At 44.4% G+C, this 26,932-nt stretch overlaps 1 protein-coding gene across 2 annotated transcripts in view; it reads left to right on the top strand.

Annotated features, from left to right (window-relative positions):
• sars2 (seryl-tRNA synthetase 2, mitochondrial) overlaps window positions 1-26,016 on the top strand; it is a 137,479-nt gene extending 111,463 nt beyond the window's left edge. The window contains exons 15-16 of one of the 2 annotated variants that reach the window (XM_063063495.1): window positions 404-469; window positions 25,603-26,016. In XM_063063495.1, the coding sequence (XP_062919565.1) occupies window positions 404-469; window positions 25,603-25,611 (75 nt within the window). In that variant the 3' untranslated portion in view covers window positions 25,612-26,016. Of the gene's footprint in view, window positions 1-403; window positions 470-6,289; window positions 7,606-25,602 lie in introns of those variants that run through there. The other variant, XM_063063494.1, reaches the window with a different exon arrangement.
• The last annotated feature ends 916 nt before the right edge of the window (window positions 26,017-26,932 follow it).

Below are 26,932 nucleotides of genomic sequence, written 5' to 3'. Positions count from 1 at the left end.
GGTCATTGAAGCACGCAGCTCTCCAAACCCAAAGACAAGGTTGTGATCCTCCTGAAGGTCAAAGGCATATAGTCAAGTTTGGTAATTTGTGGGCATGCTACATTGGGGCTGAAAGTGTGTGACCCTTGCGGGCTGCCCCCAGCACAATCCTCATTGATTTGACGCAGACGACACATTTCACTCAGTGTTTGATGTACATGTGCCAAATAAAGCTATTTTTTTTCTGTTTTAAAGGTTAGGCACTGATCTCACTTCTATATAGACTGTCGGAGTTCTTGTTGAATTCATACTGTGATGTGTAGGAAGAGACGGACTTGTTTCTTGCTCTATTTCAGCTCGGTGTTCCTTTGACAAGTCCATCATCTACTCAGTTAACTTTTGCCTCCTTTCTGCTCCAATCCAGGTCAATGGGACTGCCTGTGCTGTTCCGCGGACTCTGATCGCTATCTTGGAGTGTAACCAGATGAAGGTAAGGCCCTGCAAGTCTCAAGTTCTGTCTCACAACGATGACCAATAGGTTCGGACTTTATTCCCTGGAGCGTCGGAGAGTGACAGGGGATTTGGTAGATGTGTGCAAATTAGGAGGGGTGGAGATAGGGTAAATGCAAACTGGCTTTTTCCACTGAGGTTGGATGGGACTAAAACGAGGTCATGGGAGACAGGAACAGGAGGAGGAACCTTTCACTGAGAGGGTGGTGAGACTGTGGAGTGAGCTGCCACGGCAAGTGGTGGGTGAGGGTTCAATTTCAGCATTTCAGAGAAATTTGGATAGGTATATGGGTGAGAGAGTGTGGAGGGATATGGTCTGGGTGCAGGTCGATGGGACAAGGAATATTTATACAGGAATAGGTACATGGGGGGTAGGAGGGATATGGTCTGGGTGTGGGTCGATGGAACAAGGAATATTAATATAGGAATAGGTACATGGGGGGTAGGAGGGATATGGTCTGGGTCTGGGTGATGAGACAAGAAATATTAATATGGGAATTGGTACATGGGGGGTAGGAGGGATATGGTCTGGGTGCAGTTCGATGGGACAAGGAATATTAATATAGGAATAGGTACATGGGGGGTAGGAGGGATATGTTCTGGGTGTGGGTCAATGGGACAAGGAATATTAATATAGGAATAGGTACATGGGGGGTAGGAGGGATATGGTCTGGATGTGGGTGATGGGACAAGACAAATTAATATAGGAATAGGTACATGGGGGGGGTAGGAGGGATATGGTCTGGGTCTGGGTGATGAGACAAGAAATATTAATATGGGAATTGGTACATGGGGGGTAGGAGGGATATGGTCTGGATGTGGGTGATGGGACAAGACAGATTAATATAGGAATAGGTACATGGGGGGGTAGGAGGGATATGGTCTGGGTCTGGGTGATGAGACAAGAAATATTAATATGGGAATTGGTACATGGGGGGTAGGAGGGATATGTTTTGGGTGTGGGTCGATGGGACAAGACAGATTAATATAGGAATAGGTACATGGGGGGTAGGAGGGATATGGTCTGGATGTGGGTGATGGGACAAGACAGATTAATATAGGAATAGGTACATGGGGGGGTAGGAGGGATATGGTCTGGGTCTGGGTGATGAGACAAGAAATATTAATATGGGAATTGGTACATGGGGGGTAGGAGGGATATGTTCTGGGTGTGGGTCGATGGGACAAGACAGATTAATATAGGAATAGGTACATGGGGGGTAGGAGGGATATGGTCTGGATGTGGGTGATGGGACAAAGATTAATATAGGAATAGGGTAGGAATAGGTACATGGGTAGGAGGGATATGGTCTGGGTCTGGGTGATGAGACAAGGAATATTAATATGGGAATTGGTACATGGGGGGTAGGAGGGATATGTTCTGGGTGTGGGTGATGGGACAAGACAGATTAATATAGGAATAGGTACATGGGGGGTAGGAGGGATATGGTCTGGGTGTGGGTCGATGGGACAAGGAATATTAATATAGGAATTGGTACATGGGGGTGTAGGAGGGATAGGGTCTGGGTGCAGGTCGATGGGACAAGACAGATTAATATAGGAATAGGTACTTGGGTACAGTGGGATATGGTCTGGATGTGGGTGATGGGACAAGACAGATTAATACAGGAATAGGTACATGGGGGGTAGGAGGGATATGGTCTGGCTGTGGGTGATGGGACAAGGAATATTAATATAGGAATAGGTACATGGGGGGTAGGAGGGATATGTTCTGGGTGTGGGTCGATGGGACAAGACAGATTAATATAGGAATAGGTACATGGGAGGTAGGAGGGATATGGTCTGGGTGCAGATTGATGGGACAAAACAGATTAATACTTTGACAGGGAAGGGTATGTTTCTTTGCTGTAGTGTTCTATGACTATGATCAGCAAGATGGATAATCCGGGGAATGTTTTGCATTTAGCTGATAATCCCAGCTGTGGTTGGTTGTTCGTCCATCGTTGACATCGATGAGGACCTTGACACCATAATGATGGTGTCGAGACTAGCGCGTGATTTGGATTTAAGTGAGGGAGAGTTGCGCAGCGTCAGCCTCACTCTCTCTTCCCAATTCCCATCTGGATCCAGTGGCAAGACAGAGTCTAGACGGCTGGAGATGGGACTAGGCACAGTGGATGACCAGGACGTCTTCTGTGTCCTGTCATGCTCTACACGTTCCACGACGCTTGCAAAGACCGCTTTCGTGACCGTTGGACCTTCCATAGGTCTCGTCCGCTCAATCCGCCAGAGTCTGTCTTCACATGCTGGGATATACAACTCCCTATCTCACCGAGGGTTTGAGACCCGTCGGCTACCCTCACCTGGTTTAGTCGGCTTGTCGAAGCTGTTGCCCGGGGTGTGGCCGCTGTCGCATACAAACAGCTACGGGGAGCCACAGGTGAGAGCTGAGTGCCAGGTGGGGACCAAAGGTGGACTAACCGCCCTGAAAAGGACGCGACATGTTCCCCCACCAGAGGTGCTCCCCCTCCCTGACACCCCATACATCCCAGCTGTAAAATCGTAGAGAGTACTGATGTTTCCATGTTGTTTGTGCGGTAACAGTTACAGTTAATCATGATTCCCAGCCACTGTCCCATAGCACTGCATTTATTTTCCTATTCATGTATCAGTCAATATCATTAGGAAAATGCCAGCAATACTAGCGAGACATAAATTAGTTTATTTTAAAGTCAGCATTTTTCTTATTCCTTCTCACCATTAAGTGCTAACTCTTGGTGAGTCTTGACAGGCTGTTTGCCTGCAGAGTGCTTATTGCTGTAACTATACTGAACAAAAGATGCCCTTCCTCCTTACCTCTCTCTGTTCTCCTTTCCCATCAGTCTGAGATGTTGCATTTTGGTAGGACTAACCAGGGTAGGCCCTACACAGTGAATGGTAGGGCACTGAGGAATGTGGTAGAACGAAAGGATTTGGGAATACAGGTCCATAATTCGTTGAAAGTGGCACCACGAGTAGATGGGGTTTTAAAGAAAGCTTTTGGCACATTGGCCTTCATCAATCCAAGTATTGAGTACAGGAGATGGACGTTATGTTGAAGTTGTATAAGATCTTGGTGAGGCCTAATTAGGAGTATCGTGTGCAGTTTTGGTCACCTACCTACAGGAAAGATGAAAATAAGGTTGAAAGAGTACAGAGAAAATTTACAAGGACGATTCTGGGTTTGGAGGACCTGAATTATGTGGATAGATTGAATAGGTTAGGACTTTATTCCTTGGAATATAGAAGATTGAAAGGAGATTGATAGAGATATACAAAATATGAGGGGTATAGATAGGGTAAATGCAAGCAGGCTTTTTCCACTGAGATTCAGTGGGACTACAACCAGAGGTCATGGGTTAAGGGTGAAAGGTGAAAAGTTTAAAGGCAACATGAGGGGAGACTTCTTCACTCAGAGGATGGTGAGAGTGTGAAACGAGCTGCCAGCACGTGGTGCATGCGATCTCAAATTGAACGTTTAAGAGAAGCTTGGATAGGTACATGGGTGGTAGGGGTGTGGAGGGCTATGGTTCCAGTGGAGGTCGATGGGAGTAGGCAGTTTAAATGGTTTGGCATGGTCCAGATGGGCCAAAGGGCCTGTTTCTGTGCTGTACTTTTCTATGACTCTGTGATCAGATTCCTCCTTCTTCGGCCATTTACTACTTTCACCAATCACCTCACAGCTTTTTACTTCATCTCCCCCAATCCCTCACCTGGTTTCACCTATCACCTGCCACCTTGTACACCTCCCCCACCCCCACCTTCTTACTCTGGGTGCTTCCCCCTTCCTCTCCAGTCCTGATGAAGTATCTCAGCCTAAAACTTTGGCTGTTTGTTTCCCTCCTTAAAGCTGTCTGACCTGCTGAGTTCATCCAGCATTGATTTCCAGCCTCTCTAGAAGGCAGTTCAGATATACTGGACTGATTTGCGAGGTATGGGTGTAGGAAAGGCTGCAGACATTTAGCTGTGCTCACTGGAGTTCAGAGCACCCAAGCAGTGAGCTTGTCATGAGGGATTCTGAAAGGGACTGATAGGTAGATACTGAGTAGCTACTTCCTTGGGTTGGGGAGCCTGATATCGGCCCACGCGCAGGATAAGGGGGCAGCCATAGTCACTGGAGATGACAAATTTCATTGGACAAGTTGGGCAGCATGCTACCTTGCAGATATTACAACACCAGCAGCCCGAGTTCAAATCCATCACTGTAGGGAGTTTCTACAGTCTCCCTGTGACCACATGGGTTTCCTCCCGGTGCTCCGATTTCCTCCCAAAGTCCAGAGATGTACCGGTTAGAAGATTAATTGGTCGCATGGGTGTAATTGAGCTGGAAGGACTTGTATCTCTAAATTTAAAAAAAATAATAATTTGTTATTTGATAGACTTGTGAATTTCTGAGACTCCTCAAAGGCATAAGTCAACATTGAGTGAGACCTTTCGACACGAGGGATATGAGTATCACACAAGAACTTTATCAAACGGCGGAGAATCTGAATCAGGTTTATTATCACTGGTATATGTCATGAAATTTGTCTTTGTTGTCTTTGCGGCAGCAGTAACATGCAGCGCATAATAATAGAAAAAAATCTGTCAATTACAGTAAGTATGTATACAGTTGCAAGAAACGGTGAACCCTTTGCAATTACCTGGGTTTCTGCATTAATTACTGTACTCTGAAAATGTAGGTCTGATCTTCATCTAAGTCACAATAATAGACAAACACAATCTGCCTAAACTAATAACACAGAGACAGTTGTACTTCCCATTTATTTATTGAACACATTGTTTAATCATTCACAGTCCAGGCTGGGAAAGGTACGTGAAACCTTGTATTTAATAACTGGTAGAACCTCCTTTAGCAGCAAATAACCTCCACCAAATGTTTCCTGTAGCTGCTGATCAGACTTGCACAACGGCAAGGAGAAATTTAAGACCTTTCCTCCATACAAAGTGTTTCAGTTCATCAATATTTCTGGGATACCTTGCATAAACAGCCCTCTTTAGATCATGGGTTAAGATCCAGACTCTGACTTGGCCATTCCAAAACACAAATGTTCTGCTTTTTAAACCATTCTGTTGTTGATTTACTCTTGTGTTTTGGATCATTGTTTTGTTGCATCATCCAACTTCTATTAAGCTTCAGGTGACGGACTGCTACCCTGACATTCTCCTGTAAAATGTCTCGATACAGTTTTGAATTCATTTTTGCCTCAATAATTCCAAGCTGTCCAGACCCTGAGACAGCAAAGCAGCCCCAAACCACGATGCTCCTTCCACCATGCTGCACAGCTGGGATGAGTTTTTGGTGTTGGTGTGCAGTGCCCTTTTTCCTCCAAACATAGCAGTGTGCACTTCTGCCAAAAAATTCAACTTTTGTCTGATCTGACCACAGAACATTGTCCCAGAAGAGTTGTGGAACATCCAGGCGGTCTTTTGCAATGTGTTCAATAAAAACGTGTTATTAGTTTCAACAGATTGTGTTTATCTATTATTGTGACTTAGGTAAAGATCAAATGACATTTTATGAGGAATTAATGCAGAAATTGGATGACAGAAGCTGTTCCTGAATCATTGAGTGTGTGCCTTCAGGCTCCTGACCTCCCTTCCTGATGGTAGCAATGAGAGAGGCCATGTCCTGGGTGATGGGGGTCCTTCATGATGTATGTCACATTTTTGAGGCATCATTCCTTGAAGACATCCTGGATGTTACAGGTAGAGTTGATGTTAGTGCTGTGCAGGATGAAGGAAGGTAAATGGAGATTTTTTTATTTCTATTAAGTAGTAATGTATTTTTAATCTCCAGGATGGCAGTGTTCGTGTACCAACGGTCTTGCAGCCATATCTTGGCAAAGAAGTCATCAGTCACTCCAAACACAGTCCACTGCGATATATCGGACCTAACCAGTACCACAGGAAGCTGAACCATTTGGATTGACGGGCATCTGGATTTGAGGATCCCTTCAATGAACCAATTTTTGATTTGTTGAGGCTGTTGCCACAGAAAGTTGACCAAGAGCACTCATCTCACAGGACAAGCTCTCGTTTCTTTTCTACAGCTGGGCTGGAAACATGCATCCTCTGCCTGATGCATATCTCAAAGTCTTGCTTTCCTGCACCTAACCGAGAGACACGTCAAGAACTCTTGTTGGGAAGGTAAAGGGAAAGGACAAGGTGGAGAGGTGGGGTTGCAATTAAGGTCTGGAGGAAGTTTGGTGCAATCTAATTGTATCTTGAACAACATTTTAAGCATAATTCAAAGATTCAAGTACATTAATTATCAAAGTAGGTACGCAGGATACAATCCTGACATTCATCTTCTCACAGACAGCCACGAAATAAAGAAAACCCTGGAATCTCTTTTAAGGAAAACTATTTTTTAAAAAGTGAAAACAGAATATATAACACCAAATCATAAAGACAGCAAAAGAGTCCAGCCATATTCTGTCAACCCAGTCCCTCGCTATCTGCAGACCACAGCGCTAGTCGGCCCCCATCAGAATCGCACAAAACAGCAATTTAAAAAGAAAGGAACAACCAGAAACGCATCATAGTGTGAACTACAGAATCCAATCCACATACTGCCTCAATTAAAGAGCCCAATCCAGATTAAGAGTCCTATCCCCAAACCGCATCGACTGAAGAGTCCAAACTGCGAACACATCAGTTAAGAGTTGGGGTCAATGGGTAACTAGTGTGTTGATTTAATGTACTTCACTTTGGAAAGAGGGATTTCCCTTCCCCATTGGCTTTGCAGCGTTGTGTAATCCAAGGGTAATCATGGCGTGACATAATTAGCCATTCTTCAAAACCGATCAAATGAGGTACCACCAGAGACAGATTTGAAATGTGCACCATATTGGTGACTGGCTGACCCAACAAGGGAGACTGGCAAGGCTGGCCTTCCCGAGAACATCACCTTGACTTCTTATCAAAGGATCTACCTTATCTCCCACATGCATTTACATGTATTAGGACTTTGCTGTGATGTTTTGACATGACATGCAACAAAAAACAATGTTTAACAATTTGAAAGATTTGTCTAAAAATAAAGTCAGAGATTAAAGTATGGAAATGGAGTAAAATGTGCGCAAATATCTGCATATATTTACAATGTGAACAGTGTTATAAGTAGTAGTTTAAATTATTTACAGTCGCTGGGGTAATAAATAGGGGGGAGTGTGGGGGGCTAGCTAGAATGTTTGATCAGATTAACTGCCTGGGGAAAGAATCTTGTAAGATAGCATAAATTTTTTTGTTTTAATAGTCCTATAACACTTTCCTGAAGGCAGTTTGCAGGGTGGGTAGTATTCGGACTGGTTTTTTTCCTGCCCACTGCTTCGTCCTGGACACATACAAGTTGTGCAGTGATGGCAGACTGCATCCAGTGACTTTTCTGCTGACTTGACGGTTTGCTTATGGTGGTGCTGGGATCAGGCACAGAATTCTTCAGTGGGAGCGAAGCAGCCACAAGCGTTCCAGTGAGATGCTATGCACCTTGGTGGTGGTGTCTTCCTGCTGTGTGGTACTCCTGAATATATCTGTGAGATTGTTGGCCTGTTTCGGTTTCCATTACCCCTTGGCCACTGTGTATGGATGAGCTTTCTCCAAGGATCCTCACCTTGTCATGGTGAAGAAGCTTATGAGTTCCTGAGCTCCCAAGAGCAATGCCTTCTGGAGTTTAGCAGTTCCTGGTAGCGTCACTAATGGTGTTAAAGTCAAGGGGGTGGTTCCAGACACAAGAACCAAGGTCTCAAAAGTGGAGTTGGCAGAAGATGGCAACATACTGCAAGGGCAGTGAAGGCAGACGAAAGCTGCAGTAGTGAGGGGTCCCCAGTCATTTTGCACTCCATGTCACTGGACCCTGACACCGATCTGTCAAAGACTGTGTGGTGACTCCCCCTGCATCAGCTTTCCCATGTTAAATGAAGTCACCATTAATGTATTCTCCATTAAGGGAATCTGCCCTAACGTCCCGGATTAACACATCGGAATATGTGAATCCCGGATTGGCCGCTGCAGCCACCTGAAGATCCAGCAATAGAGGACAACCTCTGAGGAGAACATTGTACTCAACTCAAGTGGTCGCACTGCAGGTGAGTGTTAAAATCTGAGGGGTTGGAAGGTTAAAGGGAACATGAGGAGGATTGAAAAAGGGAATGGAAATAGGATGAATATAAAGAATGGTTGAGGGTCAAAGTGGACCCAATGGGCTAATTGGCCTGTGCACCCTGTATCTCTCTGTGAATCTTTCCTGAACCTGGAACAACACACACCATATGCTGGGGGAACTTGGCAGGTCAGGCAGCACCTATGGAGAGGAATAAACAGTTGATGCATCAGGCACCTCCCCCACAACCTGCTTATTCTGTCTTCAGTCCCTTTCCTTTCCATGTAGATTCTCAGCCCAAAACATCGACATTTTATTCATTTCCATAGATGCTGCATGATGTGCTGAGTTCCTCCAGCATTTTGTGCGTGTTGATCTGGAATTCCAGCATCCCCAGAACCTAGTGTTTGTTGTTTTTTTTTTGGGAAACCTTTTCCCCAAGGTGGTGACAGTCAACATACTGTGGAGCTGCAACTTCCCCTTGTCCTGGGTACATCATGTCATCTTACCCGCAATCTCAAGTGTGCTCACCCACAGGGTGCCTGGGTGACTAACTGCACCCCACCCCTTCCTCAGCCGCCTGTGACTTTGGTCTCAACCATCAGTGAGAATATCCAGCGTACTCTTGGGAGCAGTACGGCAAATCTCAGAGCAGATGGTGGAGTTTTAATTTTACTGCAGGCACTCATGAGAATCAGCCGAGATCACTGCTCAAAACATAAAGGCATCTGGGTCTGAATCACTGGTGGTAGAATTACTTGCAGCAGGAGAATAAAGATTTGTTTTTAACAATTTTACTTTGTAAGCTGTTCTGAGAGTGTTTTAGTATTCCTTTATCACACATGCAGTGAAACTTGTTTACATTAACCAACACCCAACGATATGCTGGAGACACCCTGCAAGATTTTTTCTCACTATTTTACTTGGTAAACTACAAAGAGTACTTCAGATTCATTTATTTGTCACATGTATTCGGCCCAGTACCTCACGGGTAAAGGCCTCCCAATTATTGAGCACACCTATGTGATATGCTGCCATAGGAAAGAAGCATCCATTACCAGCAATCCCCACCACCCAGGCCATGGTACTTTCTCACAGCTGCCATCAGGTCGAAGGTACAGGTGCCTCAGGACTCACACCACCAGGTTCAAGAACAGTTACTACCCCTCAACCATCAGGCTCTTGAACAAAAAGGGATGTTTCCATAAACAACTTTAATGATTTTATCTCATTATTTCATGTTCTCATTATTTAACGCTATTTATTTATATTTGCATTTGCACAGGTTGTTGTCTTCTGCACTCCAGTTGACCTTTCATTAATCCCGTTATAGTATATGGTGACATATATGTTCACTGATTAAAATTTACTTCTTTGAACATGCACATGGGAACATTTGTGTTAAAAGCCAACACAACCTAAGCATAAGATATAGGAGCAGAATTAGGCCATTTGTGTCCCATTTCATCAAGGCTGATCCATTTCCCTCTTTGCCCCAATCTCCTACTTCTTCTCCGAAACCCTTCATGTCCTGATTAATCAAGAATCTATCAACCTCTGCTTTAAATACACCCAGTGTCTTGTCCCCTACAGCTGGCTGTGGCAATGAATTCCACAGATTTTGCCACTCTCTGGCTAAAGAAATTCTTCCTCATCTCCATTCTAAATGGAGATCCCTCTATTCTAAGGCTCCCCCACCATAGGAAACATCATCTCCACATCCACTCTTTCAAAGCCTTTCAACATTCGATAGTTTTCAATGCGATACCCCCTCATTCTTCTGAGTTCCGGAGAGTACAGGTCCAAAGCCATGAAATACTTCTCATACGATAAGTCTTTCAATCCAGGGATAATTTTCATGAACCTCCTTTGAACGTCTGCAAGTGTCACCACATTTTGTGGTACCACGGAACATGCCCACAGTGTTCAGCAGAGCAACACAGAACACAATAAGCAACAGTAAAACAAACACACACAAAGACAAGTCTCCAACCCCAGGGCAAGCCACCTCCAAGCCTACAACCTCCAGTCTCGCAGACGTTGGAACTCTGACTTCTCGATACACTGACTTTTGGGCCCCTGACTAATGGACTTGACAACTTTGGCTAAAGTAGCATTCCCACTTCAGTTGTAGTAGAGTTACGTAGGCAATAATATGGGATTTCATGCACATTTGAAATATGCTTTGCATCACTGTTTCTGCTGCTTATTTCCCATTAGTTTGGGAAAGAAAGGGTGTCAGATTCAGATACACTTATTTATCAGACATACATGGAAGCCCACGGTGAAATGTGCCATTTGTGTTAACAACCAGCAGAACCCAAAGTTGCACTGTGGACGGTCTGCTCATGTGGCCACATATTCTGGTGCCAACGTAGCGTACCCACAATGCTCAGCAGAAGGGTGTTTGGCCAGTGTTAATCTTTCAGCCATTCCAGTCTGCACCTGCAACCTTTGGGTGGGGTGGGTTAATTCCTCTTAGCACGGAAGTTCCTAACCTGAAGTCCACAAACCCCTTGGTTAGTGCTAGGGGTCCATGGCATAAAAATGGTTGGGAACCCTGTGTTAGCAGCTGAGTTTGGAAGATAGTGCTTCTGAGTCCCAAGCATAAGATCTATCCTTGTGCTTGATGGTTTCAAAATGAAACCTATCGAATGTTGAAAAGCCTAGATAGGGTGGATGCGGAGAGCATGTTTCCTATCGTGGGTGAGTCTATGATCAGAGAGCACGGCTTCAGAAAAGAGGGGCGTCCCAACGGAACGGAGATGAGAGTGAATTTCTTTACCTAGAAGATGGTGAATCTGTGGAATTCATTGGCACGGACAGCTGTGGAGGCCAAGTCATTGAGTATGTTTAAAGCAGAGGTTGATAGGTCCTTGGTTAGTCAGAGCATCAAAGATTACGGAAAGAGGGCAGGAGAATATGGTTGAGAGGGATAATAAATCAGCCCTGATGGAATAGCAGAGCAGAATCAATGGGCCAAATGCGTCTTTTAAGAGATTCTTGAATAGGTACATAGAGCTTAGAAAAATAGAGGGCTGTGCGGGAGGGAAATTCTAGGCAGTTTCTGGAGTAGGTGACATGGTCGGCACAACATCGTGGGCTGAAGGTCCTGTAATGTGCTGTAGATTTCTATGTTCAAATGGTCGAAGTCTCCTATGGCTTACGGTCTTATCTAGGCAGGCATATCTTGGACAGTTCTGGGCTAACACTACACCCTCAGATGATTCCATTCTGTCTTGTATAAAATCTCGTTTTCAGAGAGTTGGGCCACATTAGTTCCTCAGTAAAAGATTATCACTGGCACACTACTCTTTACATTTGCTGGTTGCTGCCCCTCCTACATTATAACACTTTCACAAGCATTAGTATGAACAAAGAACAGAACACTACAGGCCCCACCAGCCCAATCAGCCCATTCATTCGTTGTGTACCTTGTCGTATGATGCAGGAGATCATGGTCTTTCCATAACCATGATTGTCCCTGGCAAATTATTTCTGCAGAACTGGTATGCCATTGCCTTCTCCTGGGCAGTGTCTTTACAAGACGGGTAATCTTGGCCATGATCAGAGATTGCCCGACATCAGTGATCGTATAACCAGGACTTGTGATATGCACCACCTGCTCCCATGGCTTCATGTGACCCTGACACGGGGGGTGGAGGCTAAGCAGGTGCTACACCAGCAGGCTAGTGGAGGGAAGGAGCGCATTACACCTTTGGTGAGACGCATCTCTGCCTCGCATAATTACACCCATGTGATCAATTAACATACTAACTTGTATGTCTTTGGAACGTGGGAGGAAACCAGAACACCTGGAGGTTCAGGGGAGAGGGTACAAACTCATTACAGGCAATGGTGGGAGCTGAACCTGGATCTCTGGTGCTGTATTGGCATTATACTAAGCACTATGCTACTGTCCTGCCCCCAACATGTACATCTTTGGAATGGGAGGAAATGTGTACGGTCACAGGGAGAACATACAAACTCCTTACAGACAATAGCAAGATTTTTTGGATCTCCCCCTCCCACTTTCAAATCTCTTACTAGCTCTTCTTTCAGTTGGTCCTGATGAAGGGTCTCGGCCCAAAACGTTGACTGCACCTCTTCCTAGAGATGCTGCCTGGCCTGCTGCGTTCACCAGCAACTTTGATGTGTGTTGCTTGAATTTCCAGCATCTGCAGAATTCCTCGTGTTTGCATGGAAATATTCATCCGATTTCCTCTGGTGTCACAAAAGGGATTCGAAATAAATATTCATCCTCTTTCCTCTGGTGTCACAAATGGGGAATAACACAGTTAAGACTACCTGTATACATGATTGTTCTTGATTCTCAAATAATTCCTCTGGTTTTCATATACAAGTGCATTCCACATTAATGTTCCTGGTGTAAAGAGCAAATTCATGTCATCAATCCTTCTTAACAGAGGGAGCCCTGGTTCCAACACACACACAAACATGCAAAGACACATACACACTGAAGTGATAATTGTGTTTGATCACTTCAACATTTGGAAATGATCGCACATGAGGCAATTTCCCAGACTGAAAAGCCAAAGTGTCATCCTTCCAAGTAGAGATTCCAAGATTCAAAGTATATTTATTATCAAAGTAGGTATGCAGTATACGACCCTGAGATTCATCTTCCATAAGATATAGGAGCAGAAGTAGGCTATTCAGCCCATTGAGTCTGCTCTGCCATTCAGTCATGGGCTGACCCAATTCTTTCAGTCACCCCACTTCCCTGCTTTCACCTCACACCCTTTGATGCCCTGGCTAATCAAGAACCTATCTATCTCTGCCTTACATACACCCAGTGACTTGGCCTCCACAGCCGCTCGTGGCATCAAATTCCACAGATTTATCACCCTCTGACTAAAGTAATTTCTCTGCATCTCAGTTCTAAACGGACGTCCTTCAAACCTGAAGTCGTGCCCTCTTGTCATAGAATCCCCGACCATGGGGAATAACTTTGCCATATCTAATCTGTTCAGGCCTTTTAACATTCTGAATGTTTCAATGAGATCCCCCCTCATTTTCCTGAACTCCAGGGAATATAGCCCAAGAGCTGCCAGATGTTCCTCGTATGGTAACCCTTTCATTCCTGGGATCATTCTCATGAATCTTCTCTGAACTCTTTCCAAAGTCAGTATATCCTTTCTAAAATAAGGAGCCCAAAACTGCACACAATACTCCAAGTGTGGTCTCACGAGTGCCTTATAGAGCCTCAACATCACATCCCTGCTCTTATATTCTGTACCTCTAGAAATGAATGCCAACATTGCATTAGCCTTCTTCACAACCGACTCAGCCTGGAGGTTAACCTTTAGTGTATCCTGCACAAGGACTTCCAGGTCCCTTTGCATCACTGCATTTTGAATTCTCCCCCCATCTAAATAATAGTCTGCCTGTTTATTTCTTCCACCAAAGTGCATGGGGAAGTCCAGAACGAGGGGCCACAGTTTGAGGATAGAGGGGAAGCCTTTTAGGACTGAGATTAGGAAAAACTTCTTCACACAGAGAGTGGTGAATCTGTGGAATTCTCTGCCACAGGAAACAGTTGAGGCCAGTTCATTGGCTATATTTAAGAGGGAGTTAGATATGGCCCTTGTGGCTAAAGGGATCAGGGGGTATGGAGGGAAGGCTGGGGCGGGGTTCTGAGTTGGAGGATCAGCCATGATCATAATAAATGGCGGTACAGGTTTGAAGGGCCGAATGGCCTACTCCTGCACCTATTTTCTATGTTTCTATGTTTCACACACTTTCCAATATTGTATTTCATTTGCCACTTCTTTGCCCATTCCCGTAAACTATCTAAGTCTCTCTGCAGGCTCTCTGTTTGCTCAACACTACCCGCTCCTCCACCTATCTTTGTATCATCGGCAAATTCGCCACAAATCCATTAATACCATAGTCCAAATCATTGACATACACTGACCCCTGTGGAACTCCACTGGTAACCGGCAGCCAGCCAGAATAGGATCCCTTTATTCCTACTCTCTGTTTTCTGCTGACCAGCCAATGCTCCACCCATGCTAGTAACTTCCCTGTAATTCCATGGGCTCTTATCTTGCTAAGCAGCCTCATGTGTGGCACCTTGTCAAAGGCCTTCTGAAAATCCAAGTACACCACATCTACTGTATCTCCTTCGTTTACCCTGCTTGTGATTTCCCCAAAGAATTGCACTAGGTTTGTCAGGCAGGAGTTTCCTTTTAGGAAACCATGCTGGCTCTGTCCTATCTTGTCATGTGCGTCCAGGTACTCCGTAATCTCATCCCTATCAATCGATTCCAACAACTTCCCACCCACTGATGTCAGGCTAACAGGTCTATAGTTTCCTTTCTGCTGCCTCCCACCCTTCTTAAATAGCGGAGTAACATTTGCAATTTTCCAGTCATCCGGTACAATGCCAGAATCTATTGATTCTTGAAAGATCATTGTTAATGCCTCCACAATCTCTCCAAGCTGCTTCCTTCAGAACCTGAGGGTGCATTCCATCAGATCCAGGAGATTTATCCACCCTCAGACCATTAAGCTTCCTGAGCACCTTCTTAGTTGTAATCTTTACTGCACATACTTCACTTCCCTGACACTCTTGAATGTCTGGTATACTGCAGACGTCTTCCAGTGTGAGGACTGATGCAAAATACGCATTCAGTTCCTCTGCCATCTCTGCGTCTCTCATTACAATATCTCCAGTGTTATTTTGTATTCGTCCTATATCTCCCCTCAACTCTCTTTTACCCTTTATATACTTTAAAAAGCTTTTAGTCTCCTCTTTGTTATTAGTCGCCAGCTTCCTTTCATAATTCATCTTTTCCTTCCGAATGTCGTTAATTTCCTTCTGCAAGTTTTTAAAAGCTTCCCAATCCTCCATCTTCCCACTAGCTCTGGCTTCCTTGTATGCCCTCTCTTCTGCTTTTACTTTTACTTTGGCTCTGACTTCACTTGTCAGCCATGGTAGTGTCCTTCTTCCCTTTGAAAATTTCTTCTTATTTGGATATATCTGTCTTGCACTTCCCTCATTTTTCGCAGAAACTCCAGCCATTGCTGCTCTTCTGTCTTTCCTGTAAATGTCCCTTTCCAGCCTACTTTGGCCAGTTCTCCTCTCATGCCATTGTAATTTCCTTTATTCCACTGAAATACCAACACATTGAATTTTATTTTTTCCCTCTCAAATTTCAATGTGAATTTGATCATATTGTGATCGCTGTTCCCTAAGGATTCCTTAACGTTAAGCTCTCTTATCACCTCTGGAACATTGCACAACACCCAATCCAGCACAGCTGATCCCCTAGTGGGCTCAACAACAAGCTGTTCTAAAAAGTCATCCCTTAGACATTCTACAAATTCTCTCTCTTGAGGTCCAGTACTGACCTGGTTTTCCCAATCCACTTTCATGTTAAAATCCCCAACGATGGTCATGACATTGCCTTTTCTATCTCCTGCTGTAATTTGTAATCCACATCCTAGCTGCTGTTTGGGGTCCTTTTACCCTTGCCATTTCTCAACTCAACCCATGGACACTCTGCACCTTCCAATCTTCCCCACAGACAGCCTTGAAACAAAAACCATGGAACCTGTTCAAAGAACAAACAAAACCTCCCCCTCACCACGTGCAAAAAAACTCGCACACACAACAACAACAACAAAACAAGTGAAAAACACAATTGAAAGAGTCCAGGCATGCTCCGTTCAGCTCAGTGTTTGTTATCTGCAGGCTACCCTGACTCAAAATTACCCAAAATATCAAAAAAAAGCGAGCAAGAAGCAGAAACACACAAAGTCTGATCGACAAACTGCATCGATTGAACCTTGCCCAAGACCCAGAACTGTGGCAGCATCGAGGGATAGAGAAAGATCATTGAAAGACAGGGACCTTCCTCTGGGAGCAGCGAGCGAGAAGGAGGGAGAGAGACTGTCACACACAGAGACCTTCCTCTGGCAGTGGCAACCAAGACAGCACGAACATCCATTCACCTCGACGATTTCAATCTGACTTGGAATTTTAATCAGCAAGAAATGGATTAATCTCACCCCATTTCCGGGCTTCTCGGCAAAGTCGAGGGAATGCACACCAAGATTTCATCTAGGCCCAACGTAACCTGTGGCTCCACAGTCGTGTAGTGTTTGGCAGGATGCTCCTACAGCCAGGACTTCGGAGTTCAGAGTTCAATTCCAGTAAGAAAGTTTGTACTTTCTTCTGGGTGCTCAACAGTCCCAAGATGTACCTGTTAGTGGATTAATTGCTCATTGTAAATTGTCCTGTGATTGTCGTGGTTAAATAGGCGGGTTGCTCGTTGTAAATTGTCCTGTGATTATTGGGGTTAAATAGGTGGGTTGCTCATGGGGTGCGAAGTTCCTGTTTCACACTGCATCTCTAGATAAAAAACAAAGGGCTGTTGATGCAATTATGTAGAAGGCACACCAGTGACTGTATTTTGGTATTTAGTTCTAACACTGGTTTTAGTTTGAGATTCTTAATCTAGACCAGGGGTTCCCAACCTTTTTTATGCCATGGCGTCTTGCTGCCAATCAAGGGGTCCGTGGACCCTAGTCGAGAGAGACCTTTCTGGATGTAGGGTCTCAACCCAAACTGTCCACTGGTCATTTCCTTCCAGAGATGCTGCCAGACCCACTGAGTTCCTCCAGCACTTTGTTTTTAGCACCTGATCCATCATCTGCAGTCTTTTCTATCTCTATTACATGGTTCAAAGTTCTTGCCAATACTTGTATAGCATCCCACAGGGTACATGACACAAAACCAGTCTCCTTCTCAAATTTCAGGCTGAATTCGATCATATTATGATCACCTGCCCCTTAGAGTTCTTTTACCTTAAACCCTCTAATCAATTGTGGCTCATCGCACAACACCCAATCCAGAATAGCTGATCCCCTCCTGGGCTCAACCACAAACTGTTCTAAAAAACCGCACCCTATTGGACCATGTTAACTGATGACTTCTGTTCAGTTCCACTGCACAAGTGGACACACCGACCCCATCAAAACCCCTCGTAAATTTGAAGGCCTCTTATCAGGTCACCTTGTGGAAGTCGTGAAAAGGTGAGGGTTAAGGTTCCAGGCAGTGTGCACTAAACCTAGATATTGAAAGGTCTTTGAAGAGCATAGCTTCCTTTTGCATAGCAGGGGACCGGAGCCATTTGCATTATCAAGACAAGGATGTAAATAAAGGATTCTTGGATGACACTTTTATTGGTCAGTTGCTTTAATTCTGAAGTATTTTGGCCTTTAATGCAGAGGTTCTGCTGTCTGTTCATCAACACAGAAGATTCATAGAAGTTGGAAATCCAGAGCAACACACACACAAAATGCTGGAGGAGCTCAGCAGGTCAGGCAGCATTTATAAATAGAAGACGTTTTGGACACTGACCCTGATATAGGGTCTCAGCCCGAAATGTTGACTGTTTATTGCTCTCCTGACCTCCAGCATCTTGTCTGTGATTGCCTATTAATATCTGTGATTGGTGATTGATTATGCCATTAAGGAATTTGAACATAGAAAATTTCTAGTTGGTTAGTATCTGTATTTAACTGGTCCGTTTCTGTGTAAGAATGGCAAACTGTCGAACAGTTTGGTGACAGGGGTGAGGCTTTTCTCTGTGCACAGTAAATAAAGTGTGGTTGAGGAATGAGTGAGAGTTTTCAGAGACCAGTTGATCAGGGGACAATAACCCCTCTTTTCTTCATCCTATCCTAGCATGTGTATCATAGTCATGGTGATACTTTATTGATCCCGGGGGAAACTGGTTTTCATTACAGTTGCCCCGTAAATAATAAATAGTAATAGAACAATAAATAGTTAAATAGTAATATGTAAATTATGCCAGTAAATTATGAAATAAGTCCAGGACCAGCCTATTGGCTCAGGGTGTCTGACCCTCCAAGGGAAGAGTTGTAAAGTTTGATGGCCACAGGCAGGAATGACTTCCTATGATGCTCTGTGTTGCATCTCGGTGGAATGAGTCTCTGGCTTAATGTACTCCTGTGCCCAACCAGTCCATATGTGGTGGGTGGGAGACATTGACCAAGATGGCATGCAACTTAGACAGCATCCTCTTTTCAGACACCACCATCAGAGAGTCCAGTTCCATCCCCACAACATCACTGGCCTTACGAATGAGTTTGTTGATTCTGTTGGTGTCTGCCACTCTCAGCCTGCTGCCCCAGCACACAACAGCAAACATGATAGCACTGGCCACCACAGACTCGTAGAACATCCTCAGCATCGTCCGGCTGATGTTAAAGGACCTCAGTCTCCTCAGGAAATAGAGACGGCTCTGACCCTTCTTGTAGACAGCCTCAGTGTTCTTTGACCAGTCCAGTTTATTGTCAATTCGTATCCCCAGGTATTTGTAATCCTCCACCATGTCCACACTGCCCCCCGGATGGAAACAGGGGTCACCAGTACCTTAGCTCTCCTCAGATCTACCACCAGCTCCTTAGTCTTTTTCACATTAAGCTGCAGATAATTCTGCTCACACCATGTGACAAAGTTTCCTACCGTAGCCCTGTACTCAGCCTCATCTCCCTTGCTGATGCATCCAACTATGGCAGAGTCATCCGAAAACTTCTGAAGATGACAAGACTCTGGTGCAGTAGTTGAATCCAGTCTCATTAATCTCAACTTCTGCATCTGCTCCAGTATTTCTATAATATTTTTATATATAACACTTGATTCCATCTTCCCCAGAACATACTGATGTGTTTCTACACTGTCTTCATACAGAACATCCTCACATCAGACATTACTGTCTGGTTTGGTACAGCATCCTCTCTCATGATATACGAAAGCTACAGCAAACTGTCAGGTCAGCAAAAAAAGGTCATTGGCTGCAGTCGACCATCATTGCAGAACTTGTTTGTGTCCAGCAGGAAAATCTTTGCTGACACAACCCACCCTGCAAACTACCTACTCTGAATGCTCCCTTCTGGAAAGTGTTACAGCGCTATTAAAAGAAATCATGTGAACTTAAGAGTTTATTCCCCCAGGTCAACCATTCTAGTTAGACCCCCATCCTTCTATTACCTCAGTTACTGCACTGTAACCACTTTAAACCAGTGTTTAAAATACAGTTTACATTGTACGAACACGATGACGTTATGCATTTATAGTCAGAGACCACTACTGAACAGAAACAGGCCCTTTGGCCCATCTTGTTCATGCCAAATTATTAATCTGCCTCGTCCCATTGACCTGCATCTCCACACCCTTCCCATCCATATACCTGTCCAATTTTTTCTTAAGTGTTGAAATGAACTCATATCCAGCACTTCCCCTACCAGCTCGTTCCACAGTCTCACAACCCCCTGAGTGAATAACTTGGCCCTCATATTCCCCTTAAACATGTCACCTTTCGCCCTTAACCCATGATGTCTGGTTCTAGTCTCACCCAACCTCAGTGGAAAAAGCCACCCTACATTAACCCTATCTATGCCCCTCATAATTTTGTATACCTCTATCAAATCTCCCCTCATTTTTCTATACTCTAGGGAATAACGTCCCAACCAATTCAGCCTTTTTTTATGAACTTTTTTGCACTTTGAAGCTTCCCTATAACTCAGTTCCTCAAGTCCTAGCATCATCCTTGTAAATTTTACCTGCACTCTTTCAATCTTAATGACAGTTTTTCCTGCAGGTGACCAAATAATTTATGCACGTTTAATTCCATATCTGTACTTTAACCTCTAATTTCATCTTTTATATAATTCTTTATAATTGTTGAATGTCATTTCTTGTTGCATGTCGTGTCAACACACAAATGTGACACACAAAATGCTGGAGGAATGCAACAGGGCAGGAAGCATTTATGGAAAGGCATAAAGAGTCAACATTTCAGGCCAGTCCCTCCCTCGTATACATTTAGACATGTAAATGTATATGGCAAATAAAGATAATCCTTAATCCTTGATCCCTACAGCCTTCCTATTAAGTGTGGTGTGTTTTCTTTTCTTGTTCCATCAGTGATGCAAGGATTTGAAAGTCTAGAGCCTCTGTAACACGGTCGTACACTGCAAATACACTCGGGCCACTTAATTAGATACGTCATATACCTAATAAAGTGGCCACTGAGTGTATGTCCTTGGTCTTCTGCTGCTATAGCCCATCCACCTCAAAGTTCAACATGTTCTGAGCTCAGAAATGCTCCTCTGCCCACCTCTGTTGTAAGCTGGCCGGCCGATAATGAATGACACAGTGCTGGATTGAAGTGAGCTGAATATGCCCGGGCTCATTCGATGACTTTGTGGTTTGGTGCTTTATATTCTGTGTTTCTCACTCATCTTTTTTCACTGTCAGTGCGATCTGGTCATTTTTCTGCACAGTAGGGTTTGATGTTTTCTTTGAAAACGTTCCATGGTGTTTCTTTGTTTCCTGGGCTCATTCAGTGACTTTGTGGTTTGGTGTTTTATGAGTGTGTTTCTCACATTTTTTCGCTGTTTTTGTGATCTGGTCATTTTTCTGCATGTTGGGGTTTGATGTTTTCTTTGAAAATTTCCCATAGTGTTTATATATATATAAAAAACAACCATATAACAATTACAGCACGGAGACAGGCCATCTCAGCCCTTCTAGTCTGTGCCAAACTCTTACTCTCACCTAGTCCCACCGACCTGCACTCAGCCCATAACCCTCCATTCCTTTCCTGTCCATACATCTATCCAATTTAACTTTAAATGACAACATCGAACCTGCCTCAACCACTTCTACTGGAAGCTCATTCCACACAGCTACCACTCTCTGAGTAAAGAAGTTTCCCCCTCATGTTACCCCTAAACTTTTGCCCTTTAACTCTCAACTCATGTCCTCTTGTTTGAATCTCCCCCACTCTCAATGAAAAAAGCCTATCCACGTCAACTCTGTCAATTCCCCTCATAATTTTAAACACCTCTATCAAGTCCCCCCTCAACCTTCTACACTCCAAAGAATAAAGACCTAACTTGTTCAACCTGTTTCTTTGTTTCGTGGCTGTCTACAGGAAGACAAATCTCAGGGTTGTATACTGCATACATACTTCGTTAATAAATGTACTTTGAATCTTTGAGTTACTGTCTCCTTCCTGTCAGCCTGAACCACTCTGGCCATTCTCTGACCTTGTTTATAATTTTTTAAATTTAGGGATACAGTGTAGAATAGGCCCTTCCAGCCCCAACGAGCTGTGCCACCCAGAAACCCACCTATTTAACCCTAGCCTAATCACAGGAGAATATACAATCACCAATTAACCCGAGCTGTAATCGCATCGTGCTTACCGCCAAGCTACTGTATCACCTCAGTCTGGCCACTCTCCTCTAACCTCTCTCATTTTCACCCACAGAACTGCCACCTGCTGGACGTTCTTTTGTTTTTTCACATCATTCCCTGTAAACTCTAGAGACCAATGTGTGTGAAAATCCCAGGAGATCAGCAGTTTCTGAGATACCCATATCACCCCGTCTGGCACCAACAATCAGTCCACCATCAAGCCCACTTTGATCATATTTTTTTTCCCCATTCTGATGTTTGAATGGAACCTCTTGGCCATGTCTGCATGCTTGTATGCATTGAATTGCTGCCATATGATTGGCTGATTAGATATTTGCATTAACGAGCAGGCGTACCTAATAAAGTGGCCGCTGCATTGTTGCTTTGCTGCTCCTTGTGTGTTGGAGGGGGCTTTGGGGTTCTATTCTTTCTACTGTCACTCATTCTTTGGGGCACTCTTCTGTTTTTGTGGAAGTCTGCAAAGAAGAAGAATTTTAGGTTGTATATTGTATACATTCTCTGATGGTAAATGAAACTATTGATATTAAGTATAATACATATAACCAGTCAGGATAGAATTTGAGTGTTCCTTCCAGCGGGAGTTTAACAGAATGGCCTGATTGATAATCTGAGGTGATTTTTTTGCATCGATCATGGTAATTGTGATTGCAATCATTTGTTCAAGGTCCAGGTTTGATTAGACTGAGTTCACTGCAAAGAGGCTGGATCACCATGGCAACTGACAGAAGATAGTTATTTTGTGGAGAAGCCTTTGGTTACAGGATCATTATCAATACTTTAGGGTGTCAGTCAGCAGCTAAGAGTGGCGATGAACACATCACGATGCCATTTTTTTTTCTGGAGAGGGCAGATTTTCATTCAGGATTCTGCAGTTTTGCTGACAGATTGACTTGTGTTTAAACAAGTTGAACTGGTTTTCCAGTTTGTCCTTTAGCTACTGAAAGCACAATTCCTTCAAATTTCAAAGTACTTTGAAGCATCAAAGTTTAACATAAATTTATTTTCAAAATACATATACAGTACTAACTACCTGGAGGTTGATTTTCCTGCAAGCATGTACAGGAAAAAGGAATACAACAGAGTTTTGCAGAGAACTATACATAAACAAAGATTGACAACCACCGTGCAAAAGAAAACAAGTATCTTGTTCTAGACGTTGCACCTTAAGCATAGAACAACCCATGATGGATCTGGCTGAGCGCCAATCTTGTACATACCAGACGCTGACGCAGCCAGTTAGAATGCTCTCCACAGAACATCTGTAGAAATTTGCGAGTGTCTTTGGCGACATACCAGATCTCCTCAAAGTCCTCATGAAATATAGCGGCTGACGTGCTTTCTTTGCTGCTGCTCACAGTAGATCCTCAGCGATGTTCAACTATGTTTGCTCTTGGGGCGACATATTGGATGTCCCATAACTTTCCGCATAGTAAGTTGCCAATTGTTTTGTTATTGACACATGTACCAAGGCAGAGTGGAAAGACATTGTTTTCCGTGAAATCCACACACACGTCATTGCATCCCATCAGCACCTCGAGGTAGCAGATGGGAAAAACAGAATATAGTGTAGCAGTTTACCCCATGTTATTGTAGTGGCGGCAATCCAGGTTGCCTTCCGCTGCTGCCTTTAAGAGTTCCTACATTCTCCCTGTGACTGCGTGGGTTTCCTCCGGGTGCTCTGGCTTCCTCCCACATTCCGAAGACGTACTGGTTAGGGTTAATAAACAGTGAGCATGCTATGTTGGCACCAGAAGCTCAGCCAGCACAATCCTTGAATTATGCTGGTCGCTGGCGTAAACAACGCATTTCACTGTGTATTTCAATGTTTTGATGTGCGTTTGTTCGTTATGTGCCGTGGGTGATCATGATCATGATTGTTTTTGGAAAATGTTTCTACAGAAGTGGTTTGCCATTGCCTTCTTCTGGGCAGTGTCTTTACAAGATGGGTGACCTCAGCCATTATCAGTATTGGAATTAATTTGGAAAATGTCTAGCTCGAGTGGTTGACAGTTGCGTCGAGTTGTTCTCCGATCTTGGCAATTTACTTGCAAACGTTTCGTCACCGTATGAGGAGACATCATCAGCGCGCTGTTGATTGTGGAGTGTCCCCGAATGCTTGGTCTTGATATGATTTTCAATCAGCAGATTGGATGGCAATTGTGATGTGGGGAGGAACTATCATCACTGATTGTGTGGTGAACTTCGTGCATTGCGGTCAGGAATTTTGACCGCATTGGCTGATAAATAGGATCAAGGTCTACATGTTTGTATACTGAATTGTGCATGCAAACCTGTACTTCTAGGAATTCTGTTCCATGTGGCGTGTTCGCTTGTGCCACTGACACCCAGTCGAAATAGTGCCCCTCTCGATCTTCATGGGTAAAGACAAGGGAGAGTTGGTCATGCGCTTCACAGCCGGCTGATGTTCACGAATCCTTGTGGAAAGTTTTCTCCCAGTTTGGCCGACGTAACATTTCCTACAGTCTCCACATCAGCCTTGTCTAGTAGCTTGGTTGACTCTTTTGGTCTGCAAAGTATATAAAGGCAAACCATTTGGAGGACACACCACAATTAACAGTGTACTAATGATGTCACCTCATATGGTGATGAAAAGTTTGCAAGAAAATTGCGAAGATCAGAGAACAACTCAACCCAGCCATGATCAATCCTCTTCAAAGATTGTCTACCTGGCGTCAGTGGTCATATAACCAGGATTTGTGATATGCACCAGCTGCTCATACGACCATCCACCACCTGCTCCCATGTACATGTGAAAAATAAAGCGAACTTAATCTAGTGTCACAGTTAGAGAGGAAGTGTAGGCAGACTGTAAGGAGCAGTATAGATTGTAAAATCAAAGCTAAAAATGTGGAAGTCACCAACTAAATTTTCAGATTGATATGAAGCCATTTCGTTACCAATCCAGAAACAAAATCCCTTTTTTCCCAGAGGTATAATACTGGAAAAAATCAGCATTATGCATTTGAATTTCTAAAGCAGAATTATGCAGAGGAAGCAGCTGGGGTTTTCTTTGAGCCTGTTGCCTGCATAACAATCAGCTTTGTTGTGTCGCTGCTTTAGAGATTGTTCTCTGCATGCTGTCTGCATTCAGATGCAGAGCCCCGTTCAGTTGCAAGCTTGACATCAGAAGGCTGCCTTCTCCTTCAGATCAAACAGAGATGGAGGCACGAGGGCTAGGGCAATCCATTCTGTTTCCATCCCTAATGTTCCAGACAGCAGCAGGAAACGAAAGTGATGGCGGCAATCACTCCACCCTGCGACATTTTGAAGTGTTATTGTAACAGAAAATTCTCCTTTAACTTTGCTCATCCTGCTTTCTCGTTGGGGTGCTGCTACACGCGGTGGGCTTGCTAATGGGGCATTGGGATGTGTGGCGACCATTGCAGTCTGCCCTTAGCACATCTCTAGCTGTGTCGGTTGCTAATGCAAATGATGCACTTCATTGTATATCTCCATGTACGTTTGATAAATAAAACTGAACTTGAATCTGTACTTTGTAAGCAGTGGACTTTAACAATTTTTCTCTTAAGATTCAAGATTGTTTAATGTCATTTCCAGTACACACGTGTAAAAGAGAAAGAAATAATTGTTACTCCAGATTCAATGCAGCACAAAGTAAACACGATAAGATAAAAAACCCAAAAATGGTTCAAAGGGTTCAATGTAATATCAGAAAATGTGTACCTGAAATTCTTACTCTTCACAGGTATCATGAAACAAGAAACCGCAAAGAAAGAGTAACAGAAACATCAGAGCCCCAAAGCCTCTCCCCCTCGCATGCACAAGCAGCGGCAGAAGCGTTGATCCACCACCATTGCAAGCCCCAAAGAGACATTGATCTAGAGTCTATCAAAGCCACCGTTCCATCTCAGACAGGCTGCCTCTCTCCATCGAGGGAAAGAGAGGTCGCTCCTGCCGCAGTGAGAGTGGGAGACCAGCAGCTCGCTGTTCCCGTGTTACAATCTTCCACGTCGCTTCTCCGAGGCTCCGACTCGAGGACCGACAGGCTCTCACCCTCCATTGAGAAAGAGAGGGATCACTCGAGTACAGGGACCTTCTTCTGACAGTGGCACACACTACCTACTGACTTGATGTTTCAGTCTCCCACGGAGCTTTGTCACTAAGGAGCACAATAAATATGAATATATAGGATAGCTTGTATACATAGTTTGATTGTATATCCATAGAGTGACGCTAGGCACAGGGGTGTCTGCACATAAGGTGACTGGTAGGAGTTGATAAAATAGTGGTGGTTGGGAGTGTGGAGGGATGGGTTAGTGGGTAGAGGAGTCGATCAGCCTTACTGCTTGGGGAAAGTAACTGTATTAGACTCTGGTGGTCCTGGCTTGGATGCTATGTAGCCTCCTCCCTGGTGGGAGTGGGGCAAACAGTCCCTGAGTAGGGTGGGTGAGATCCTTCGTGATGCTACTGGCCTTTCTCCAGCACCTGTCTGTGTATGTCCTTGACAGTGGGTAGGCTGGTGCCCGAGATGCATGGGCGTTTTGACTTCCTGTTGTAGAGGCTTCCAGTCTAGGACAGTTCAGTTTCTGTACCATGCAGTGATGCAGCTTGTTGCAATGCTTCTCTACTGCACTTCTGCAGAGTGACGTGAGTAGAGATGCACAAAGTCCAGCTCCCTTCAGCCTCTTCAGAAAGTAGAGGTGTTGGTGAGCTTTCCTGAAAGTGTAGCATCTGTTCTGGGACCAAGAGAGTTTGTGCGAGATGTGCACCCCAGGAGTTTGCAGCTTGTAGTTTCCATCACTGTGCCGCTGTGCGACACGAGTTCTCCTGAAGCTGATAACGTTATCTTGTTGGCTTTGAGGAAGAGGTCACCAGGTCTCAAGCTCTTCCTCCTCCTCTCTGTAGGGTGACTCTGCTGGTCATCAGTGAACTTGACGATGTGACCATTCAGGGGTTTACTGTGTGCGGAGTGTAGCAGCGGGCTTGGGCTCAGCACACAGTCCTGGAGTGGATGATGGGGAGGGAGGAGAGCTCGTGCATCCTGACACTCTGAGGTCCATTATCTAGGAAGTCCA

This window comes from Mobula hypostoma, chromosome 12 (genome assembly GCF_963921235.1).
Source record: "Mobula hypostoma chromosome 12, sMobHyp1.1, whole genome shotgun sequence".
NCBI classification, from domain to species: domain Eukaryota; kingdom Metazoa; phylum Chordata; class Chondrichthyes; order Myliobatiformes; family Myliobatidae; genus Mobula; species Mobula hypostoma.
The sequence above is the reverse complement of the archived record's forward strand: the minus strand, read 5'-3'. Positions and strand labels throughout refer to the sequence as shown.